We start from the raw sequence: 19,451 nt of genomic DNA, 5'->3' as shown, positions 1-19,451 counted from the left end.
TGTAAAAACGCTTAAATAGTATTAAATTATATATATACAGAGTGGCCTACGTAAAGTGTTACAAGCTAATAACTCTAAAAATATTTGTCAAATAAAAATATTGTTTAGGAGAAAGTTTCATGTTTTCGAGGGGCCTTTCTAACTACATAAACGTAAAATTTTCACCGCTCCTCCTCTAAACGGGGTGAGGGGTAACTTTAAAATCTTAAATAGAACCCCCCTCTTTTTTATTGCATATTTTTATAGCTTATCTCAAGAGCTTTTCAAAACACTATAATAAAATATTTTTTCATTAAGTACTTTTTGAGTTATTTTATATCGTAATCTGACATATTTTGATATAAAAAATAAAATATCTTGTTAAATATTTAGTTTTCGATAATCTTGCCGTAATACTTTTATGTATAGAATAATGAGACAAATCAATTCGTCTAAAAAAAATTATATATATATATATATATATATATATATATATATATATATATATATATATATATACATATATATATGCTTACAATTATATGTTTAATTTTAAATAAATAATAAAGTTTATTCTTATTCAGAATGACAATATTTCTGCAAAAGAAATTTCCTTTGGACATATACCTCTTCATAGTCGTTACGTCGAGCCCGCAAGAATTAAACTTTTGGAATACTTGAATCAAATATTGCCACAAGTGTCTCCAAGCTCAAAGTGGTTGAGTGTACCAAATGAGTCTTATGAATGGTTCAGTGAATTTCCAAAGTCAAGTCTAGCAGAATATTATGCAAATTATTTGCTAGCCCCCGTATTATTTTCAGAAACTTTACGCTTTATTCCAAACGACGCAGTGACGATTGAGATAGCGCCGCACGATATTCTACAATACATTCTTAATGATTCTTTAGATACCACAGTGACAAATGTCGCTTTATACAAATTCTCTCACAAACCGAATATTGAAATATTTTTACACGGAATTGGAAAACTTTATAATGCAGGATTACAGCTGCAAATCGCAAATTTATATTCAGAAGTTAAGTTTCCTGTAAGTCGTGGTACACCGATGATTTCTCATCTTATAAGGTAAATTCTAGTTAATGTAACACAAGATTTTTCAGTCATATTCGTTATAGAAAAATAGTGAAATTTTAAGAAGCAGAAAATTAAATTGTATTATTTTTAACGACAGTAAAAGAAACGCGATATAATATTTTATATATTGTTTAATTAATGATATTTATTGTAGATGGGATCATTCCAAAGATTGGTATACGTACCGTTATATCGGACAAAGAACAATTGACAAAGGAGAAGTAATTGTTACTATTAATGTGTTAGAGGAAGATTTTATATATATGACTGGACATGTTATTAATGGAAAAAATTTATTACCGGCTACAGAATATCTTTTGCTTATATGGAAGATGATGGGCTGGTTAAAGAAACAAAATTATCTCGATATACCAATTATATTTGAAGATGTCAATTTTCTACGCTCTACAATATTATCAAAACAAAACTCAGTCGATTTAATTCTTATGATACAAAAAGGTAACTTGTACAATTAAATTAATCTTGCAAACTAGATATACAAAGAATGAAAAATTTTTGCATAAAATACAAATGAAAGATAAGACTATATAAAATATAAATTAAGAAAAGATTTGTATCCAATAAATAAATTATTAGAGCAATCTGTCAATAGTATGACCGTAGATTTGAGCAGGTAAATACAGTATTAGCACTAACTGCGTTTACAAGAAACTGATATCGATATTCTTACAGGTAGTGGCAAATTCGAGATAATGGAAGGAAGCAATGCTGTCGTTACTGGAACAGTACGAATTCCAATTAATATTGAAGACGAAAAAATATGTATTACATTTATTGATCGTAATGACAATGATGAAGAGGAGATGAATATGAAAGATATCTATAAAGAATTGAAGCTTCGTGGTTATCAATATACTGACGAATTTCGTGGATTAAAAAGCGCGTCAATTAGGGGAAAAAATGGTCATATTGTCTGGACTGACAACTGGACAACATTTATTCACAACATGTTACAGATGATGATTTTAGGACTGGATTCGAGAAATCTCTTTGTACCAACCAGAATTCGTAAAGTAGTAATCGACCCAGAATCTCTTATAGAACAAATTGAGACGCTTCCAAATGAAGAAAAACGTATGTTGCAGTAATATAAATAAACACAATATTTAGCCCGATATTATTTTCCGAAAAATATATGTATAAAATTGCACTATTGTGTCATATTGCAGAAATCCTTGTACAAAATTATAAGCATTTAGATGCTTTGATATCCGGAGGAATTGAAGTAAGCGGCGTTGTGGCTACAACTATATCTCGCCAACAAAGATCAATCCATCCCGTTCTTGAAGAGTACAAGTTTGTTGCTCATCGGGATCTAGATGTAATGTCTTTAGAGGATATAACAAGAATGTCGGTGCATATTGCGGTCGAATGTTACAATATGATAAACGTAAAAATCATCGAATTTGTGGAAGATAGCGATCAAGTGATGCCGGAGGATTTAAATTGTTTATTTGTGAATAAAATTCTAGATGATTTACCGCAAATTCAATCCGATATCAAACTGATAGCAACACATAAGCGATTCAAAGATATCACCTTGCCTGACAATATTTCTACAATAGAATTTGATGAACTGACAAAAAATCAAAATTGTTTGATGATTATAGGTTTTGGAATCTTAACAAAAAATAAAAACGAATTATACGAACAATTATTATCTGTCATAATGTCAAAGGGATTTCTTCTAACATTCGAAGAGTTGGATGCTATTTATGATTACTCATGTCTGGATAAGTATGGGTTAAAAGTAATTTTGGAGAAATGCACCAACGATAAGACAATTATATTATTAAGAAAAATACACAATATTAAGAGGAATGAGCAGATTGTGCTTGTAAACAATTATGAATTCTCATGGATAGACAGACTTAAATCATTCATGAACGTAGAAAATGAAATTACGAGAATTATAATCGTCACAGAAGGGGACTTTGATTGCGGACTAATCGGCCTTGTAAATTGTTTACGAAAAGAACCAGGTGGTAAAATGATTAGAGGTGTATTTATTCAAGATAAAGATGCGCCTATTTTTTCATTGCAAGAATCGTTGTACATGAAGCAACTACAACTGGATTTGCCCATCAATGTTATACGTTCTGGTAGCATTTGGGGTTCTTATAGGCATTTTCCATTACCATTACTACAACCGAAACTCGTACAGAGTGCTTATGTTTCTCAAATGGTACGTCAAAAAGATTCAGTATTTAAGAAAAATTGCAATAATGTTTTGTGATATTTTTATTTATAAATTAAGTAATGATTTACTGTAATTTTAATAGGATTAAAATAATTGTTATATTTATTTATTTTAGGTGCGAGGTAATCTCAGCACTTTTTGTTGGGTGCAAAACAGAATATCTATGATCAACAATGACGAAGAAAATCTGATAAGAATAGTTTACGCATCTATCAATTTTAGAGATATCATGATAGCTAGTGATAGACTCATTTCGACTTCTGTCGTATCTTTCGAACGAAATAATAGCTTTTTAATCGGAATGGAATTTGTTGGTTTTAATAAAAATGGACAAAGAATAATGGGATTGTGTTCAAATGGGTAAGATAGTAAGATAGGTCACGCACAGATGTTAATTAATATATTTTTAGTAAATAAACAGTTCAACATATTTTTTTTTATTTAAGGTAATGAAGCTTTTGATGAAATAAAAAAATGAAAAATTATTATATTTTGCATGTTTTTTTTGTATATATAGGATATCATTGAAAATAAAAAATTTTTTTAAATGTAACTTTAATATAATAAATAATATAAATCATTATTTTTAGGTTTGCAAATATTTGCGTAGCTGATAAATATTTCAGTTGGATCATACCTGACGAGTGGACGATGGAAGACGCTGCGACGGTTCCTTGTGTATATACCACTTGCTATTATGCTTTGTATTTGAAAGGTAAAATGAAGAAAGGCGACAAAGTATTAATTCATTCTGGTACGGGAGGCATTGGTCAAGCAGCAATTAATCTTGCACTTAACCAAGGTTGCGAAGTATTTACAACGGTTGGAAGTATCGAGAAACAACATTTTATAAAAAAAACATTTCCTTCTATTCCCGAGGATCATATCGGAAACTCTCGAGATACAAGTTTTGAACAAATAGTTATCCAGAAGACGGAGCGTCGCGGAGTAGATATCGTATTGAATTCTTTAGCTGAAGAAAAACTGCAAGCATCCATCCGTTGCTTAGCAAAGGGTGGTCGTTTCCTCGAAATTGGAAAGTTTGATATGATTTCCAATAATCCTTTAGAAATATTTGCATTCTCAAAAGGCATTAGTTTCCATAGTGTAATATTGGATAATTCTTTTTATGACAGACCAGAAAGTAAGATAATATTGTCGAATAAACTAATAGAAGGTTTAAAGGAAGGGGCTATCAAACCATTGTGCAGAAAAGTCTTTGAAAGAGATGAAATAGAAGCTGCGTTTAGATATATGGCTGCTGGAAAGCATATTGGCAAGGTATGATCATTTTTTGGTATACGTACAATAGAGATATACGTACAATATATATATATATATATATATATATATATATATATATATATATATATATAGTTTTGTTCTCTTTATGTTATCGTTTATATTACAAATTGATAAAAACTGTCTTTGTTTTTTGTTTGTGATATATATATATATATATATATATATATATATATATCATAAACAAGAAACGAAGACAGTTTTTATCAATTTGTAATATAAAAGATAACATAAAGGAACAAAAACTATGTGCCCTTTTTTGAGAATTTAATAGTAACAAAAAACGAACATATATATACAAAAATATTGTTTTATATTTTGAAATATATATATATATATGTATATATATTTCAAAATATGAAACAATATCCTAATAAATTAATATTATTTGCAGATAATGATAAAAATTCATAAAGAAGATGAACTCTTGGATGCACCTATACTTGCATATCCTCGGTACTATTGCCTGGAACATAAATGCTACATCGTTTTAGGTGGTCTAGGTGGTTTTGGTCTAGAATTAATTGATTGGTTGATTTTACATGGTGCAAAAAATCTTGTAGTGACCTCGCGAACTGGAATAAGGAACGGGTATCAGCGATCAAGAGTAACATTATGGCAATCTTACGGTATAAATGTACAAATCGTTACAGCTATTGATACTTCGAGATATAAAGACTGCGAATCTATATTAAAATTTGCCGAAGAACAAGGTCCTGTGGATGCTATATTCAATCTCGCAGTTGTATTGAAAGATGCCATATTCAAGAATCAGTCCCCACAAACATTCGAAGAATCTTTCGTGTCAAAGGCATGGACGACGAAAAAGATGGACGAATTGTCGAGAACAATTTGCACTCAACTTCGTCATTTTGTCGTTTTTTCTTCCGGTTCATGCGGAAGAGGTAATGCAGGCCAAACAAATTATGGGATGGCAAATTCCGTAATGGAAAGAATTTGTGAAAGAAGAATGAAAGAAGGTTTACATAGTTTGGCTATACAGTGGGGACCAATTGATGAAGTTGGGCTTGTCGCAGATGTGCAAGAAAATGACAAAGAAATTGGTATTGAAGGTTTATTGCAACAAAGAATATCCTCTTGTTTGGACACATTAGAAATATTTTTACTACAAGATCGGCCAATCGTAAGCAGCATAGTTGTTGCTGAGAAAAAAAATTCTAGCCAAGCAATGAATCCACTTGAAGCGGTTGCAAATATTATAGGTGAGTTTATAAACAATTGTAATATAAAAAATTTGTGACAAAACATTTATAGAAAGTAAATTTTTATTCAATAATATTATTAAAAATATATTATATTGATATAACAAAGTGCATTAAAGAATATACAAGAAATGTAAGCTTTAATAGTTGTTAAGATGAAATAATGTCTGATTAAAAATATATCAAAATATATAATTTTTAAAATAGGATTGAAAAATATAAACATAGTGGCACCAAACGTATTACTAACTGAGCTAGGCATGGATTCAATAATAGCGGTAGAAATTAAACAGACATTGGCGAGAGAATTTGATATTTTATTGACAGAACAAGATATTCACAATCTCAGTTTTGCTGCACTTCGAAAAATGACAAATGCAATCAAGCTAGACAAGACGTACGCTGCTGCTGAAGCTGCTACAAATAATTTGGACGGTTTCAAAATATTGACACGAAAACTTAAGGATTCTGATTTCAATCCAGATATTTATGTAGAACTTGATACAAAAAGGGACGTCGCTGGAAACATAATATTCCTTATACCAGGACTCGACGGATCTGCAAGCGTATATAAATTGATAGAATCGAAAATTAAATCTTTGGCGATATGTTTGCAACACGGTGCATTTTATATGCCGGATGTTGCTCATTCAATAATGAAATCAGCAGCATATCTTCTGCCTGTATGTATTTATAAAATAATCTATTTGAAATCGTTACTTAAATTGCTGAGTATTTAAACAACAATATTTGATTATACACTCGCTTTCACGCTTTCTTTACGTACTATCTTATATATGCTTATGTTTATTTTTTTAGTATATAATGGAAAAAATGGAAGATCAAAAAGAATTGTTAATAGTGGGTTATTCATTTGGATCCTTAATTGCTATTGAGTTAGCAAGATTATTAGAAGCTAAGAATTTCGTTGGACGGTTATTACTTATAGATGGAGCTCCTGATTGGTTAAAATTTTTGATTGAATTTCCTAATTATACTTCACAACAAGAACTACAAAATGCCATTCTACTTCATTTCATGAAAATGTATCTCGAATCTGACAATGAAATGGTTAGTCAATTATTAAGACCACATTATGATTTTTTACTACGAAAATGGTTTATGTAATTGAGTTCATATATAATATATATGAAAGAATATAGAAAATTATTTATTAAAATACAATATTTAAATATGGTTCTGAAATATGCATTTATAGGCATTATATGCATTTTTATATGATAAAATACTTTTTACCTTATATAAGGTAATATCTTATTTATATATAATACAAATTATAGGAGCTTTGAAAGACTTGATTAAATGATTTTCAATGAGTAAGAAAGAATGATAATAATGACAGTATATAAGAATTATACAATATTTACAATGATTGAAATATAATGTTTATTTTTTGAGCATATGTGTAAAATGCATATCAAATTGAAACAGTAATCCTTAATTACAAATTATTGTTAATAATTAAAAGATAAAATAATTTGACTTACAGCACTTCCCAGACAGCACAAGGATGTCCTTAGAACGTCCAAAGGGCATCCAGGACATACATGTAGGATATCCTCAGGATATCCCATTGTAATCCTCAGATCTCCTCTGGATGTCCTGAGGAAGAGTAAATGATAGCCGTATATTAACCTCTGGAGAATCCAGGGAGATCCTGTGGAACATCCTAAGGATTTTTATAGGATATGTTAGGGATATTTTTCGTATGTTTCAAGGAGCAAATTTTAAAATTTAAATATAAATTAAAATTATGTTTTGTTATTTACTGCCAATATTAAAAATCTAATATTAAAAATAGTTCACCGTTCTTTAATATGTGAGGCTTTCGTGCTGTACATGAATATTTTAGGTTTGGCTCCCGGGTTTGAGTTGTGTAATATTTTCTAAACAGTCCAATATCTGAATTCCCCATGTTGGGATTGTATCAGAAATTGAACTGATAGAAAATAATTACATTTGTAATTTCCTGTCAGTTGCTCTTTGCAAGCTTTATATAATTCTCATGACCAAATCTCAAATACGAGTTCGCGTGTCGCATAGCGGTAAACAAACGAACTAGCGGTTGAATACTATTGTTTGTGAAGTTTCTGGAATGTTGCGAACAGTAACATTTCTCATAAAATATTAAATAAATAATAATTTCGGATATATAAAAATGTGCGCATCAAATTCTATTATTAATATTAAACGAAATTAATGTTAACAATTAATTGCACATGTATATGTCCTCTGGAAATCCAAAAGACATCCAATATAATAGACAGGGTAGATATATCCTACAGACATCCAGAGGTTATCCAGTGGACATTTATAGGACATTAATACTTATTATAATACTTAAGATTTCTAAATTATATTAAATAGCCGACACAAGTAAAAATAATTATGTATGCATATTAAACTTTTATAAATATATTTATAATAATATCTTAAAACATCCTACAAATGTCCTGAACCGTCCTGGACATATTCAGAATGATCCTGAGGATGTTTTGTGCTGTCTGAGATAGTTCAAAAATAGAGAAAAACTAATTAAGTAATAAGAATACAGACATGTAGTATGTCCGAAATGTAAAAATATAGTCTCAATTTTAAGTGTAGATTACCATTTTATTAATATTTACATAAAATACAATAATTATGTTATTTACAGTCTGCGTTAGAGCTAAATAAGTGCAGTACATGGGAGGAAAAATTAAAACTATTTACTGCTCACCTTTCGGAGAAGATCAATGTATTAAGTGTTGAAAATCAAAAATTCTTATGTACAACAGTTTACGATCATCTAATGGCTGTACAAGATTATGATATATCTTTATTGCCACCTTTAAAATCATCTATAATACTGTTAAAACCTACACTTACGCCTATCACTTTTTTTGAAGAGGATTATGGTTTACATAAGGTAAACTTTTGATTAAAGAGTACACAAACACATTTTATCATTTTTATAATGTTTTTTACAAGAGAAATTATTTTTAGGTTACTGAAGGTGCAGTGAAAATACATTACGTACAAGGTTCTCATATCACAATGATGGACAAAGTAGCATCATTTATTAACGAAGAATTCTAAAATAAATAGCTCTGTATCAATATTAAATTATCACTTAAAGAATATTATTGGAAAAATTATATAATTAAATATGTTTCTATCAAAAAAAATATAAAATTTGTAAAAATGTGGATACGTAAAAGTATTTGACAAAATAAAAGTTAGATCTATATATATTTGTTTATATGAGTATGCTGTTTGTCCGATAATAATTGTATCACGCGCACCACTGTACAGCGGGTTTGAGGACGAGTAGGGAAGTTTTCTATCATTTTGCCAGAATTAATGAGAAATCAATTTTTAAAAATTGACTAATCCGTGGGAGTATAAGTACGCGGCGAGAAAAAACATTCCACTTTTACGCGATTGCTAGACACGATACATAATTAAATTTGATTATTAATTAATTATTGATTGCTGGATTACTAATTTCAGTGTGTTTTATCGCACAGAAATTATTGGGAAAATCACATAATGCTAGAGAATTTTTCTATTCGGTTTAATTTGTTTTACTTATACAAAAATGCTGGTGATACAATTATGCTTATACGCATCTATATATATATATATATATATATATATATACATATGATTATGCTATTATACATATTCAAGATCTAAAAGAAAGAGAATCCAGAAAATAAGAAGAAAAATTTATTACTAGCTTACAACGTCCAAAATAATTATTTCACAATTATGTTTGAAATTAAAAGCAGACAATTCTAGCAAAAATAGAATTCTATAAAACTAACTAATGATGACTGCGACTTATACTAGAGAGAAGAATATGATATTTTACAATATCGGTGAAGAAGAGATACATAAATATATTCTAAAAATATATTCTACATGCAATTCTTACTATTTCTTAATAGATTAAATTGTTTTTTAAAATTGCATGTATTACATGAATAATCCTGCACACATAAGAGCATATACGAATTATTTTATATAAAACCATATATGCTAATGATTTATTTATAATAAATAAATAATCAGTGCATATGCTCTTATGCAAAATAACTCGTGTATGTTCTTATGTGTGCAGGATTAGATACATAATCAAAATTCAAAATTATTAATCTAACTTAAATATTACAACAAATTTGCTAATATAAAGAAATGTCTATCAAGAATGTCTATTAAGAATGGCCCAGTAAGAGCCCAGCGCAGTATTAGGGACGCATATAAATTTATTGTAAAAATAACTCAATGTAACATAAATAAGCGTAGAACGAACGTTTCGGTTAATCTTTTAGCTATCATCAGCGCATGGATTAAAATTAAAATTAACCGGAAGATAAATCGTTAAAAAATCCAATTAATATTCATTAACTTTCGAATATGTAAGTAATGGAGAAATTGGCCATCTTATCTGTTACGTCCTGGCGATTCCACGATTCCTTCCTTCCGCAAAGTGTCGGTAATGATCGTTGATTGGTGAGACAAACGATCGCTCAATAAACAGACCAACGTAAAAAGTCGGTGATGAAACCATGAAGGTTTCCTCAAGATAATATAAAATTTTCTAACGAGATACCCAACAAACACAGCTGCATCAATAACAATATAAAAGTTTCTAACGAAATACCCAACAAACACAGCTGCATCTATAATAATAAACATTTTCCAACAAATATTCAATAAACACAGCTGCATCAATAGCAATATAAATTATCATAGAAAAATAGGACCTTTTCTTAATCTGAACACGTGCAAGGAATCTTCGAACGAATATCAAACTCATCAATGGACGATCACCACGGGTAAAACGTGAAAAGTAGGAGAAACACCCGCTTAACGAAGATACTGGCACATTTTTAATTTGCTAAGATCGAAAAATCCCCACTTTTGCGCAAATTCAGTTCGTCAAAGTTTTGGAAGATTCCCACTCTTAGAATTAGAATACGCCCCAAAAAGAAGATTATAAAAAGAGAACTCGCAAACACATCACGCACTATTTCTCCGGTCTTCAACTTCACGCAGTCTTACTCTGTGCTTTTGCACCGTAATTCACGAGTTAGGCACTTGTGCCACCAGTGTCCTTACTTGGCATTATCTCCAGGCCAACCACGAATTGAACATCAGGCTGCCGATATGAGACACAGAGCGAAACACAGTACAAATTGGCCACCCCTCTACCTCTAAATTACTACTTAAAAAAATAAATTTAATTGAATAATAGTTCTTTTCCTCCTTTTTGTCTTGTTTCTTATTTAACTCAAAACTTTCCTAAGAATGTCTCATTCCTTTAAATCATCAACCCGTTCGGGCGATAAGTCTTAGGAAGTTTTAACTCCTGATCTTAATCTAACACGTATGCGAGCGACCAATTTTATACTTCTGATCGTTATTAACATATACAACTTATTTACTTATACTTATTGAATTTGATTTTATTTTTTTTATCCTTTAATCAAATACATTTTTATATTGTATTAACCAGTCGGAGCACCTAAATGTTAACGATAGAATCTTTCCCTTGCATTCTGACTGATGCCCTCCGTATTAATGTAACACCTGCAAATTAAAACACACACACACACACACATACACATGCATTCACCGAGAAATTAGAATCAACAATATTTTATTTTTTATTTTTATATAATCATGTACATCCATTATTTATTTTAAAATATGAATAAATTCATACTTTGTTTATTTAAATAAAAGAATTACTTGTTATTAAAACCCCCATTCATTCCTAGTCGAAATATCGCACTTGATCCCATCCCGCGTAAAAGAGATTAAATTCTCTTACCGAAAAGGGACTACCGAACAAACGTCTGAATAACCAGCGTAATAGCGACTCAGTCGTTTATCTGTTTTTCAGATTTGTCAGTTTCGACCCGATTCCAAACGCCACGAGATGTTTAACTTCGGGATAATATAGGATAGTTGTTACGCCCTTTCGTCGACTCATCCTTCCCCGAATCTGGACGTAACATATTAATAGCAGTGATGCGTTTGAATATGACGATTGAGAGATCTTGGTTGTACGGTTTTTAACGTTTTGCGGTTAATCGACTAACAAGAGGACCTTGCAAACTCGAAAATTCTGATTCTGATGAAACTTTACAGACATGTAGGGGAGTCAATAGATAAATTTAGAAATTTTTAGTTGCTGCCCGAAAACTGTTCTAAGGGGTGAAAGCACCCTCATATGTAGAGCGGCTTTTTGCTATTCTCGGTATATCTCAAAAACTATGAGATATCATAAAGTGTTTTATACAAAAGTTTTAAAAAAAAGTTTGGTAAAAACAATTCTATTTAACTGCACTAACAAACATTTGAAAAAATAATTTTTTGAAAAGAATTCTGACAAAATTTTCGTTTTAATTATTTTTTCAAATTTTTATTAATGTGGTTAAATAGAATTGTTTTTAAATAAAATTGTTTTAAAATTGTTGTTAGTATAAAACTTTCGTGTAAAACATTTTTTGATATCTCAAATAGTTTTTGAGATATATCGAGAAAAGCAAAAAACCGCTGTATGTATAAGAGTTACTTTTACCCCATAGAATCATTTTTTGGCAACAACTAAAAATTATTAAATTCATCTATTGATCCCCTACATGTCTGTAAAGTTTTATCAAAAACAGAATTTTCGGGTTCGCGTGATTTCTTTGTAAAAATTTGCGATGCGGTCTATATTTCGGTTAATTTTAATTTTAATCCATGCGCTGGTGATGTTTAAAAAATTAGCCGAAATGTCCGCTCTACATTTATTTATGTTACATTGAGTTGTTTTTACAATAAACTTTTATATGCACCCCTTACTGCGCTGCGCTCTTATTGCTATTATGTCCCATTCTTAATAGATTTTTATATTAAGAGCCTTATTCTTATATTTAATATAGAAATGTGATTATACACTATTCTTCTGAATGGACTTCCGTTTCCGGTACGTAGAGTGTGACACGTGTGTATGTGGAAGGTGCTGTTTGACGGTGGTTGAGAGGAGAATTAGAGGGGCGACGAGAGAGAAGGGTTGAGTGAGAGCGAGTGGAGGTGAAAGAGCGAGTGAGGGAGTGAAGGGAGAACTGGGTGTGAGAAGGGAAGGGAATAAAAGGGCATTTACGAGCCGGCGGTTAGAGGCGAGTGGGCACGGAGTATAGGATAGGTAGAGCGGTAGACGCGACGGAGCGCTAGGGAAACAGCGCGCGATAGGGGAAAGTGGGGGTAGCGCTAAGGAGCGGCAGAGCACGGAGCAAAGAGAGTAGATAGAGGGGAAACAAAGACAGTAAAATAGAGAAGAGAAGGAGAGTATAAGTAGAGAAAAGGAAACAAAACAAGAAGCTGGAAAAGGGAAATAAGGATAGATAAGCAGGGGAGAATGGAGAAAGGTGGGATAAAACAATCGAAAGAGAGAAAAGGAAGTGTAGGAGATATATCAGAATTTTTGAAGAAGAAGAGAGAGAGAGAGGATAAGAACGGAGAGGAGTCTATTTTTAGATCAAGTAAAATCATAGTAAGATCACCAAAAGCAATGGGGGAGAGAAAGGAGGAGGATAGAGAGGGATGGGAGAGGCAATTGAGGGAGGAATTAAGAAAGGACATAATAACAGGGGTAAAATTGCTAGGAGAAGAGATAAGAGAGGATTTAAGAGAGATCAAAGATAGTTTAGTGGGACAAGGAGAAGGGATAAAAAAGGAATTGGAAAAGATAAGGGAGGAATTTAGAGAGAGGGAGAGGGAATGGGAGGAAGAGAGAAGGGAAATGAGAGGAAGGATAGAAAATCTGGAAAAGAAATTAGAAAAATGGATAAAGGAAGGGAAAGGAAGAGTAGGCGAGGAGGGCAAGGAGGGAGCAGGGGTAGTAGGAGAAGGGGAATTAGAAACAAAAATAAAGGTAATAGAAAGAAAATTAGAGCGGAAGGAACGAGAGGATAGAAAGAGAAATATAGTAATTAGGAGAGTAGAAGTGGAAAAAGGAGACGTAAGAGGAGGAGTAGAAAAGATCTTGGAGATACTAGGAGTAAATATAAAAATAGAGAGTGTGAAAAGAGTTGGAATAACGACGGAAGGAGAGAGAGGAATGGCGGTGGTGACGTTAGGGAGCATGGAACAGAAAAGACAAGTTATGGAGAATAAGAAAAAGTTGAGGGGAAGAGAGGAAAGGATAGAAGATGATTTAACATGGGAGGAAAGAAAGGTTAGATGGAGGCTCAGGGAGATAGCCAGGAAAGAGGAAGGAGAAGGAAGGAGGGTACGGATAGGTAATGGGGGATTGCAAATAGATGGCAAATGGTGGAAATGGAATGAGGAAGAGGAAGTATTGAAAAGTGAAAGAGGGGAACTGAAGGGGGAGAGAGTAGGGTATAGGAGAGAGAGACAGGGGGAATAAGGGGGAAGGTAGTTGAGAGGGGACTAGTAATAGAGACAGGGGAGAGGGAGGGGAGGACAAGTGGGAGAGTAATAAGGGGAGGGAAGGAGAGGAGAGGGGGAACAGACTCGTGGGGGGGGGCGGTAAGGAGAAAGAGATATGGAAGATAGCTTTCTGGAATGTAGCAGGTTTAAAAAACAAAGATAAGGGATTTTGGGATAGGATTGGAGAGTGGGATGTCATAGTACTCATGGAGACATGGGTGGACGAGAAAGGATGGAGGGGAGTAAAAAACAAGTTACAGAAGGGTTTTAAATGGGGGGTGCAATACGCGAGTAGAAAGAATAAAAAAGGAAGAGCAATGGGAGGAATGATAATGGGGATAAGAAGGGAAAGGGAAATGGAGATAGGAGAAATTGAAATGACGGAAGAAGGGATGATGACGGGGACATTGAAAAGAGGAGGAGAGGAATGGAGAATAGTGGGAGCATATGTGAACGAGGACTTAGAGAGGAAGATAGAGGGTTTAAAGAAGTGGATGGAAGAGAGAGAGGAGGAAGGAAGGAGAATAATAATAGGAGGTGACTTTAATGCCAGAACTGGAGAAATGGGAGGAAGGGTAAATTTGGGGGAGGAAGAGGAAATTGGAAAGAATAGGAACTCCAAAGATAAGAAGAGTAATAGGGAAGGGAGGAGATTGGTGGAGATGCTAGAGGAAACTGGATGGAGTATAGTAAATGGGAATATAAAAGGAGATGAAAAAGGAGAATACACGTATACCGGGGGGAGGGGAAACACGGTAATAGATTATGTATTAGGAAATGAAGGGATATGGGAAAAAATAGAAAGATTAGAGATAGGAGAGGACATAGACTCGGATCATCACCCGGTGATTTGCTGGATAAAAGGGGAAGACAGTTGGAAGAAGAAAAGGAAAGGGAGGCAGAAAGGCAGGAGAGGGGTTTGGAATGAGGAGGGGAGAGAGAAATTTAGGAGGGAAATAGGAGAAATAAATATAGGAGGGGAAGAAGGAGGGACGGAAGAGGAGATAGAGAAAATGAATGAAAGGATAAAGAAGGCCTTGGAAGAGAGCGAGAAGGGGGAAGGAAAGGAAGAGAAAAGAAAGGGGGGGTGGTGGGATAAGGAGTGTATAGAGAAAAAGAAGGAAGTAAGGCGGAAGTTGAGGAAATGGAGGAGAGGAGAAGAAGAGAGAGGAAGGTATAGAGAGGAAAAGAGAGAATACAAGGAGATGTGTAAAAGGAAAAAGAAAGAGGAGGGAGAAAGATTAATAAGGGAAGCAGGAGAGGCGAGAACGGAAAGTAAAGTATGGGAGATAGTTAATAGGGAGAGGAGGAAAAGGAAAGGAGTAGAGGAAGGGATACAGATGAAGGAATGGAAGGAGTATTTTATGGGGTTATTAGGAGGAGTAGAAGAAAGAGTTCGGAGAGGAAGAGGGGGAAGGAATAGAAGAGAGATGGAAAGGGAAATAGAGTGGGAAGAAATAAATAGGATTATGAGTAATTTAAGGCTAAATAAAGCTATGGGGTTGGATAATATACCAAATGAAGTATGGAGATACGGGGGAGAAGATATAAGGAAATGGGTATGGGAAACGTGCAACAAGGTATGGAGAGGAGAGGGATGGCCAGAGGGATGGAAGGAAGGGATAATAGCACCGATTGTGAAAAAAGGAGAAGGGGATAAAGTTACGGATTATAGAGGAGTGACGCTTATGTCAACGCTGTATAAAATATACACAGCGATTCTGGCAGAAAGGTTAAGAGAGGAAGTAGAAGAGAAAGGTATAATACCAGAGAATCAGGCAGGATTTAGAAAGGGAAGAGGGGTGATGGACAATATATATGTATTGAATTATCTGGCGCAAAGACAGATTAGTAGGGAGAAAAAGAAATTAGTAAGTGTGTTTATAGACCTGAAAGCGGCTTTTGACTCAGTAGATAGGGGAGGGCTGGTAAGAGTCTTGAGGGAAAGAGGGGTTAGAGAGGGACTGATAGAAAGGATAGAAGAGGTGATAGGGGAGACAAAGAGTAGAGTGAGGATAGGAGAGGAAATAAGTGAAGAATTCTGGACGGGTAGAGGAGTGAGACAGGGTTGCCCATTAAGTCCGGTGTTATTTAACATATTAATAGCAGATATGGAGGAGGAAATTGCCAGGGGAATTTGGGGTGGAGTTAAGTTGGGAGAGGGGAAGATATTCTCCATGGCATATGCAGACGATATAGTGCTGTTAGCGGAAGAGGAAGATGAGATGAGGGCAATGTTAGCAAGGACGGAAAGAGATATATGGACAATAAGAGACTGGAGGTGAACGTATTGAAAACAAAGGTCATGGTATTTAGAAAGGGAGGGGGTAGGAGAAAAAGAGTAAAGTGGATGTGGAAAGGGAAGAAGATAGAGGAGGTTAAAGAAATAAAGTATTTAGGATACGTGTTTCAGGCAAATGGTAGACAGGAAGGGCATGTAAAAGACAGGGTAAGGAAGGCGGTGGGAATTATGGGGCAAGTATGGAGTATAGGAAAGAGAAAATTTGGAAAAGATATAGGGAAGAGGATCTGGCTTTTTGATGTATTAGTTTGGACGGTGTTAAGTTATGGAGCAGAGGTATGGGGCTGGAAGGAGAGGGATAGAGTAGAGAAGGTAGAAGAAAGATTCTTAAAGTGGTTACTAGGAGTAGACAGGAGAACACCAGGATACATGGTAAGGGAGGAATTAAAAAGAGATAAACTTAGAAGTAGGGCGGCAAGAAGAGCATGGAATTTCGAAAAAAGACTAGAAGAAGGGAAAGGAGGGGGTTTAGCGAAGGAGTGTCTGGAAGAAATCAAGAAAAGAACAGAAAAGGAGAGAGGAGTGTCGGAATGGGAGAAGGAAAGAGAGAGATATTTCAGTGAAAAAGGGCTAGAGAATTTGGCATGGAATAGAGAGGGAGAGGGAGGGATGATAGAGTATGAGGAAGTGGAAAGGAAAGACAAGGAGTTACAGAGGGAGGAGAGAAAAGAAAGAATAGAGGAGTCGAGGTTTAATAGATGGTACAAGAGAATAAAGAGTGAGGGAATACCAAAGTATTTAAAAAAGGGTTGGTCGGAGAGGAGGTGGGGAAGGGTGACAAGATTTAGGCTAGGTAATGAAATGAGGGAAAGTAGGTATTGGGAAAGTGAAGAGAAAAAAGTATGTAGGGTGTGTAATAGAGAGAGAGAGACATGGGAGCATGTATGGGAGGGATGCGGGAGAGGAGAAGAAGAGGGAGAGGAAAGCTGGCAAGAGGCGGTGGAAAGAATATTAGGAGAGGAGGGGGAGGGGGAAGAATGGATGAAGGAAGTATTGAGGAGAAGGGAGGATAAGGCAGAGGGGAGGGAGGGGGAGGAAGAGAGGGAGTGAAAGAATGAGAGAGAGTGATTGAGAAGGGAAAGAAAGAGGAGAGAAGGTGAAGTAAAGGACTAAAAACCGGAAGCGGAGGTCCAAAATAGGTTAAGAAGAGTTAGGAATTTAGCGTGTGTGTGTGTATAGGCAGGAAGGAAAGATAGTATAAGGATAGCATAAGTTAGTTTAAGTAGTTTAAGTAGTATAAGTTAGACTAAGGAAATGTATGTGAGACGCTAAGAGAGGTAAATATTTGTAACCCCTTTGGGGAACAATAAAGATATTCTATTCTATTCTATTCTATTATACACTATTCTTCTGAATAACATTTCTGGATAATTCAATCAGTAATCACTTTACATTACTTTTATATCCAAATAGTATTTATTTAAAAAATTATTGATAAAAAAATTATTAGAGCGTATGCGCATTTACAGATGCAAGATAACATATAATATGTGCAGTTTTACAAAATAACATGGTCCATTAAGAAACAGCAGCAACTATATAAAGGTTCTCTTTGGAATATATTCACATCTTACTGACCAATAGTATAGGATAGCATGTCTTGGTCTCTAATACAAATTGCAGTTATCGTTAGTCAGTTTTATAGAATTCTAATTTTGCTAGAATTGTCTGTTTTCATTTCAAAATTCATAATTATGATGTAGTAAGCTAGTAAAAATTTTTCTTTCTATTTTCTTAAACCTACTTGTGTATATCCACTATTTGAAAATTGATTTTTCCGGTTCAAACAGATCATTCTAAGAATATAATATAGTACACCAATATATTTTATCTAGAATGTGTTAAAATTATATACATCGTATGAGTTCGTATAACGTATTTTTTTCCAAAACTAAATTATACGTGCTTATACGATTTTATGGGATACATATTAAATGGCGGAGAAAATTTTTTGACGCAAATTTTAAGATCAATGTAATTTTTTTTTAAATGGTATCATATAGTTTTTTCTGTATAATTTTGTAACATATTCTGAGTAAAATGTTTTTTAAAACTGAAAAATCTATTTTTATGTGAAAAATACACACAAATGTATTTCAATTATGCGGAAAAACCAGCAGATAAGAGCCAAGGCGCGGATACTAGTGCGCGAACTAATTATTGTTGAATTTTATTAACAAATGTGCATTAAAAATATACGCTTTGGACTGTTTTTTGGTTCATCTTCAGCTTGGATATAAATATGTAAAGATTAGATCGAAATTTTAAAATTTGACCTACACAATATTTGTTATTATAAAAAAAATCAAATTTCAAATTAGAATTAATTAGAAAGAAAGGCTCATTAAAACTCGCGTAAGGTCTGTACAAATTAGTGAACAACGTCCACACGCCATCGCCATATGTATATTTGTCGGTGGTTTATGGTTTATAAATGATGCCCCATGTTGACCGGTCGGTACGTTTACATAAACAACGATCATAAACTGTTTTATGATCAAAGATGATCATAAACAAAAGATTTAAAAAAGCACAAATTGCGATAGAAATACTAACGCGGCAAGTTTGGTTAATTTTTACTTCCAATTCAAACTTTCAAATCAAATTAAAATTTAAGTTTCCTAATCAATCAATATTTGAATTTTTTGGCAAGTTCTCAATTATACAAGAAATACATACAAGTCACAAAAACAAGCCATAAAACAAAATAAAACCAAAAACGGTAGGAAAAAGAAAACGAGATAACTTTAATTAATTTCTAAAGTCAATCCAAATTTTTAAATTTCAATTCAAATTTTAATTTCCAAACCCATCAATTTTTAAATTTTGCCAAGTTTTCCACTACAGTGAAGATACGTAACAAAGATCACGAAAACA

The 19,451-nt window shown here is 33.3% G+C and overlaps 2 protein-coding genes across 2 annotated transcripts in view; both read left to right on the top strand.

The window, feature by feature from the left end:
* Window positions 1-9,030, top strand: part of LOC138943911 (fatty acid synthase-like) — a 30,527-nt gene extending 21,497 nt beyond the window's left edge. The window contains exons 9-19 of the mRNA XM_070314815.1: window positions 564-1,066; window positions 1,230-1,534; window positions 1,769-2,170; window positions 2,266-3,281; window positions 3,412-3,656; window positions 3,887-4,577; window positions 4,993-5,821; window positions 6,029-6,504; window positions 6,641-6,892; window positions 8,499-8,750; window positions 8,828-9,030. Of these exons, the coding sequence (XP_070170916.1) occupies window positions 564-1,066; window positions 1,230-1,534; window positions 1,769-2,170; window positions 2,266-3,281; window positions 3,412-3,656; window positions 3,887-4,577; window positions 4,993-5,821; window positions 6,029-6,504; window positions 6,641-6,892; window positions 8,499-8,750; window positions 8,828-8,920 (5,064 nt within the window). The 3' untranslated portion in view covers window positions 8,921-9,030. The remainder of the gene's footprint in view (window positions 1-563; window positions 1,067-1,229; window positions 1,535-1,768; window positions 2,171-2,265; window positions 3,282-3,411; window positions 3,657-3,886; window positions 4,578-4,992; window positions 5,822-6,028; window positions 6,505-6,640; window positions 6,893-8,498; window positions 8,751-8,827) is intronic.
* Window positions 9,031-13,391: 4,361 nt separating this feature from the next.
* On the top strand, window positions 13,392-15,200 carry LOC138943912 (golgin subfamily A member 6-like protein 2). The gene is made up of 3 exons (XM_070314817.1): window positions 13,392-14,221; window positions 14,451-15,002; window positions 15,074-15,200. The coding sequence occupies exons 1-3, from the start codon at window positions 13,392-13,394 to the stop codon at window positions 15,198-15,200; spliced, it is 1,509 nt and encodes a 502-aa protein (XP_070170918.1).
* The last annotated feature ends 4,251 nt before the right edge of the window (window positions 15,201-19,451 follow it).

Source organism: Polyergus mexicanus, unplaced genomic scaffold, assembly GCF_030449975.1.
Source record: "Polyergus mexicanus isolate NDT 795.1 unplaced genomic scaffold, iyPolMexi1.0 SCAF_54, whole genome shotgun sequence".
Classification (NCBI taxonomy): domain Eukaryota; kingdom Metazoa; phylum Arthropoda; class Insecta; order Hymenoptera; family Formicidae; genus Polyergus; species Polyergus mexicanus.
This window is presented reverse-complemented; position numbering and strand designations above follow the sequence as displayed.

Coding starts and splice junctions, on each gene's coding strand:
- LOC138943912 (XM_070314817.1), top strand. CDS start 13,392: ATGGGGGAGAGAAAGGAGGAGGATAGAGAGGGATGGGAGAGGCAATTG. Junction 14,222..14,450: donor CTGAAGGGGGAGAGAGTAGG/GTATAGGAGAGA, acceptor ATTTTGGGATAG/GATTGGAGAGTGGGATGTCA. Junction 15,003..15,073: donor GATGAAAAAGGAGAATACAC/GTATACCGGGGG, acceptor GGGAAAAAATAG/AAAGATTAGAGATAGGAGAG.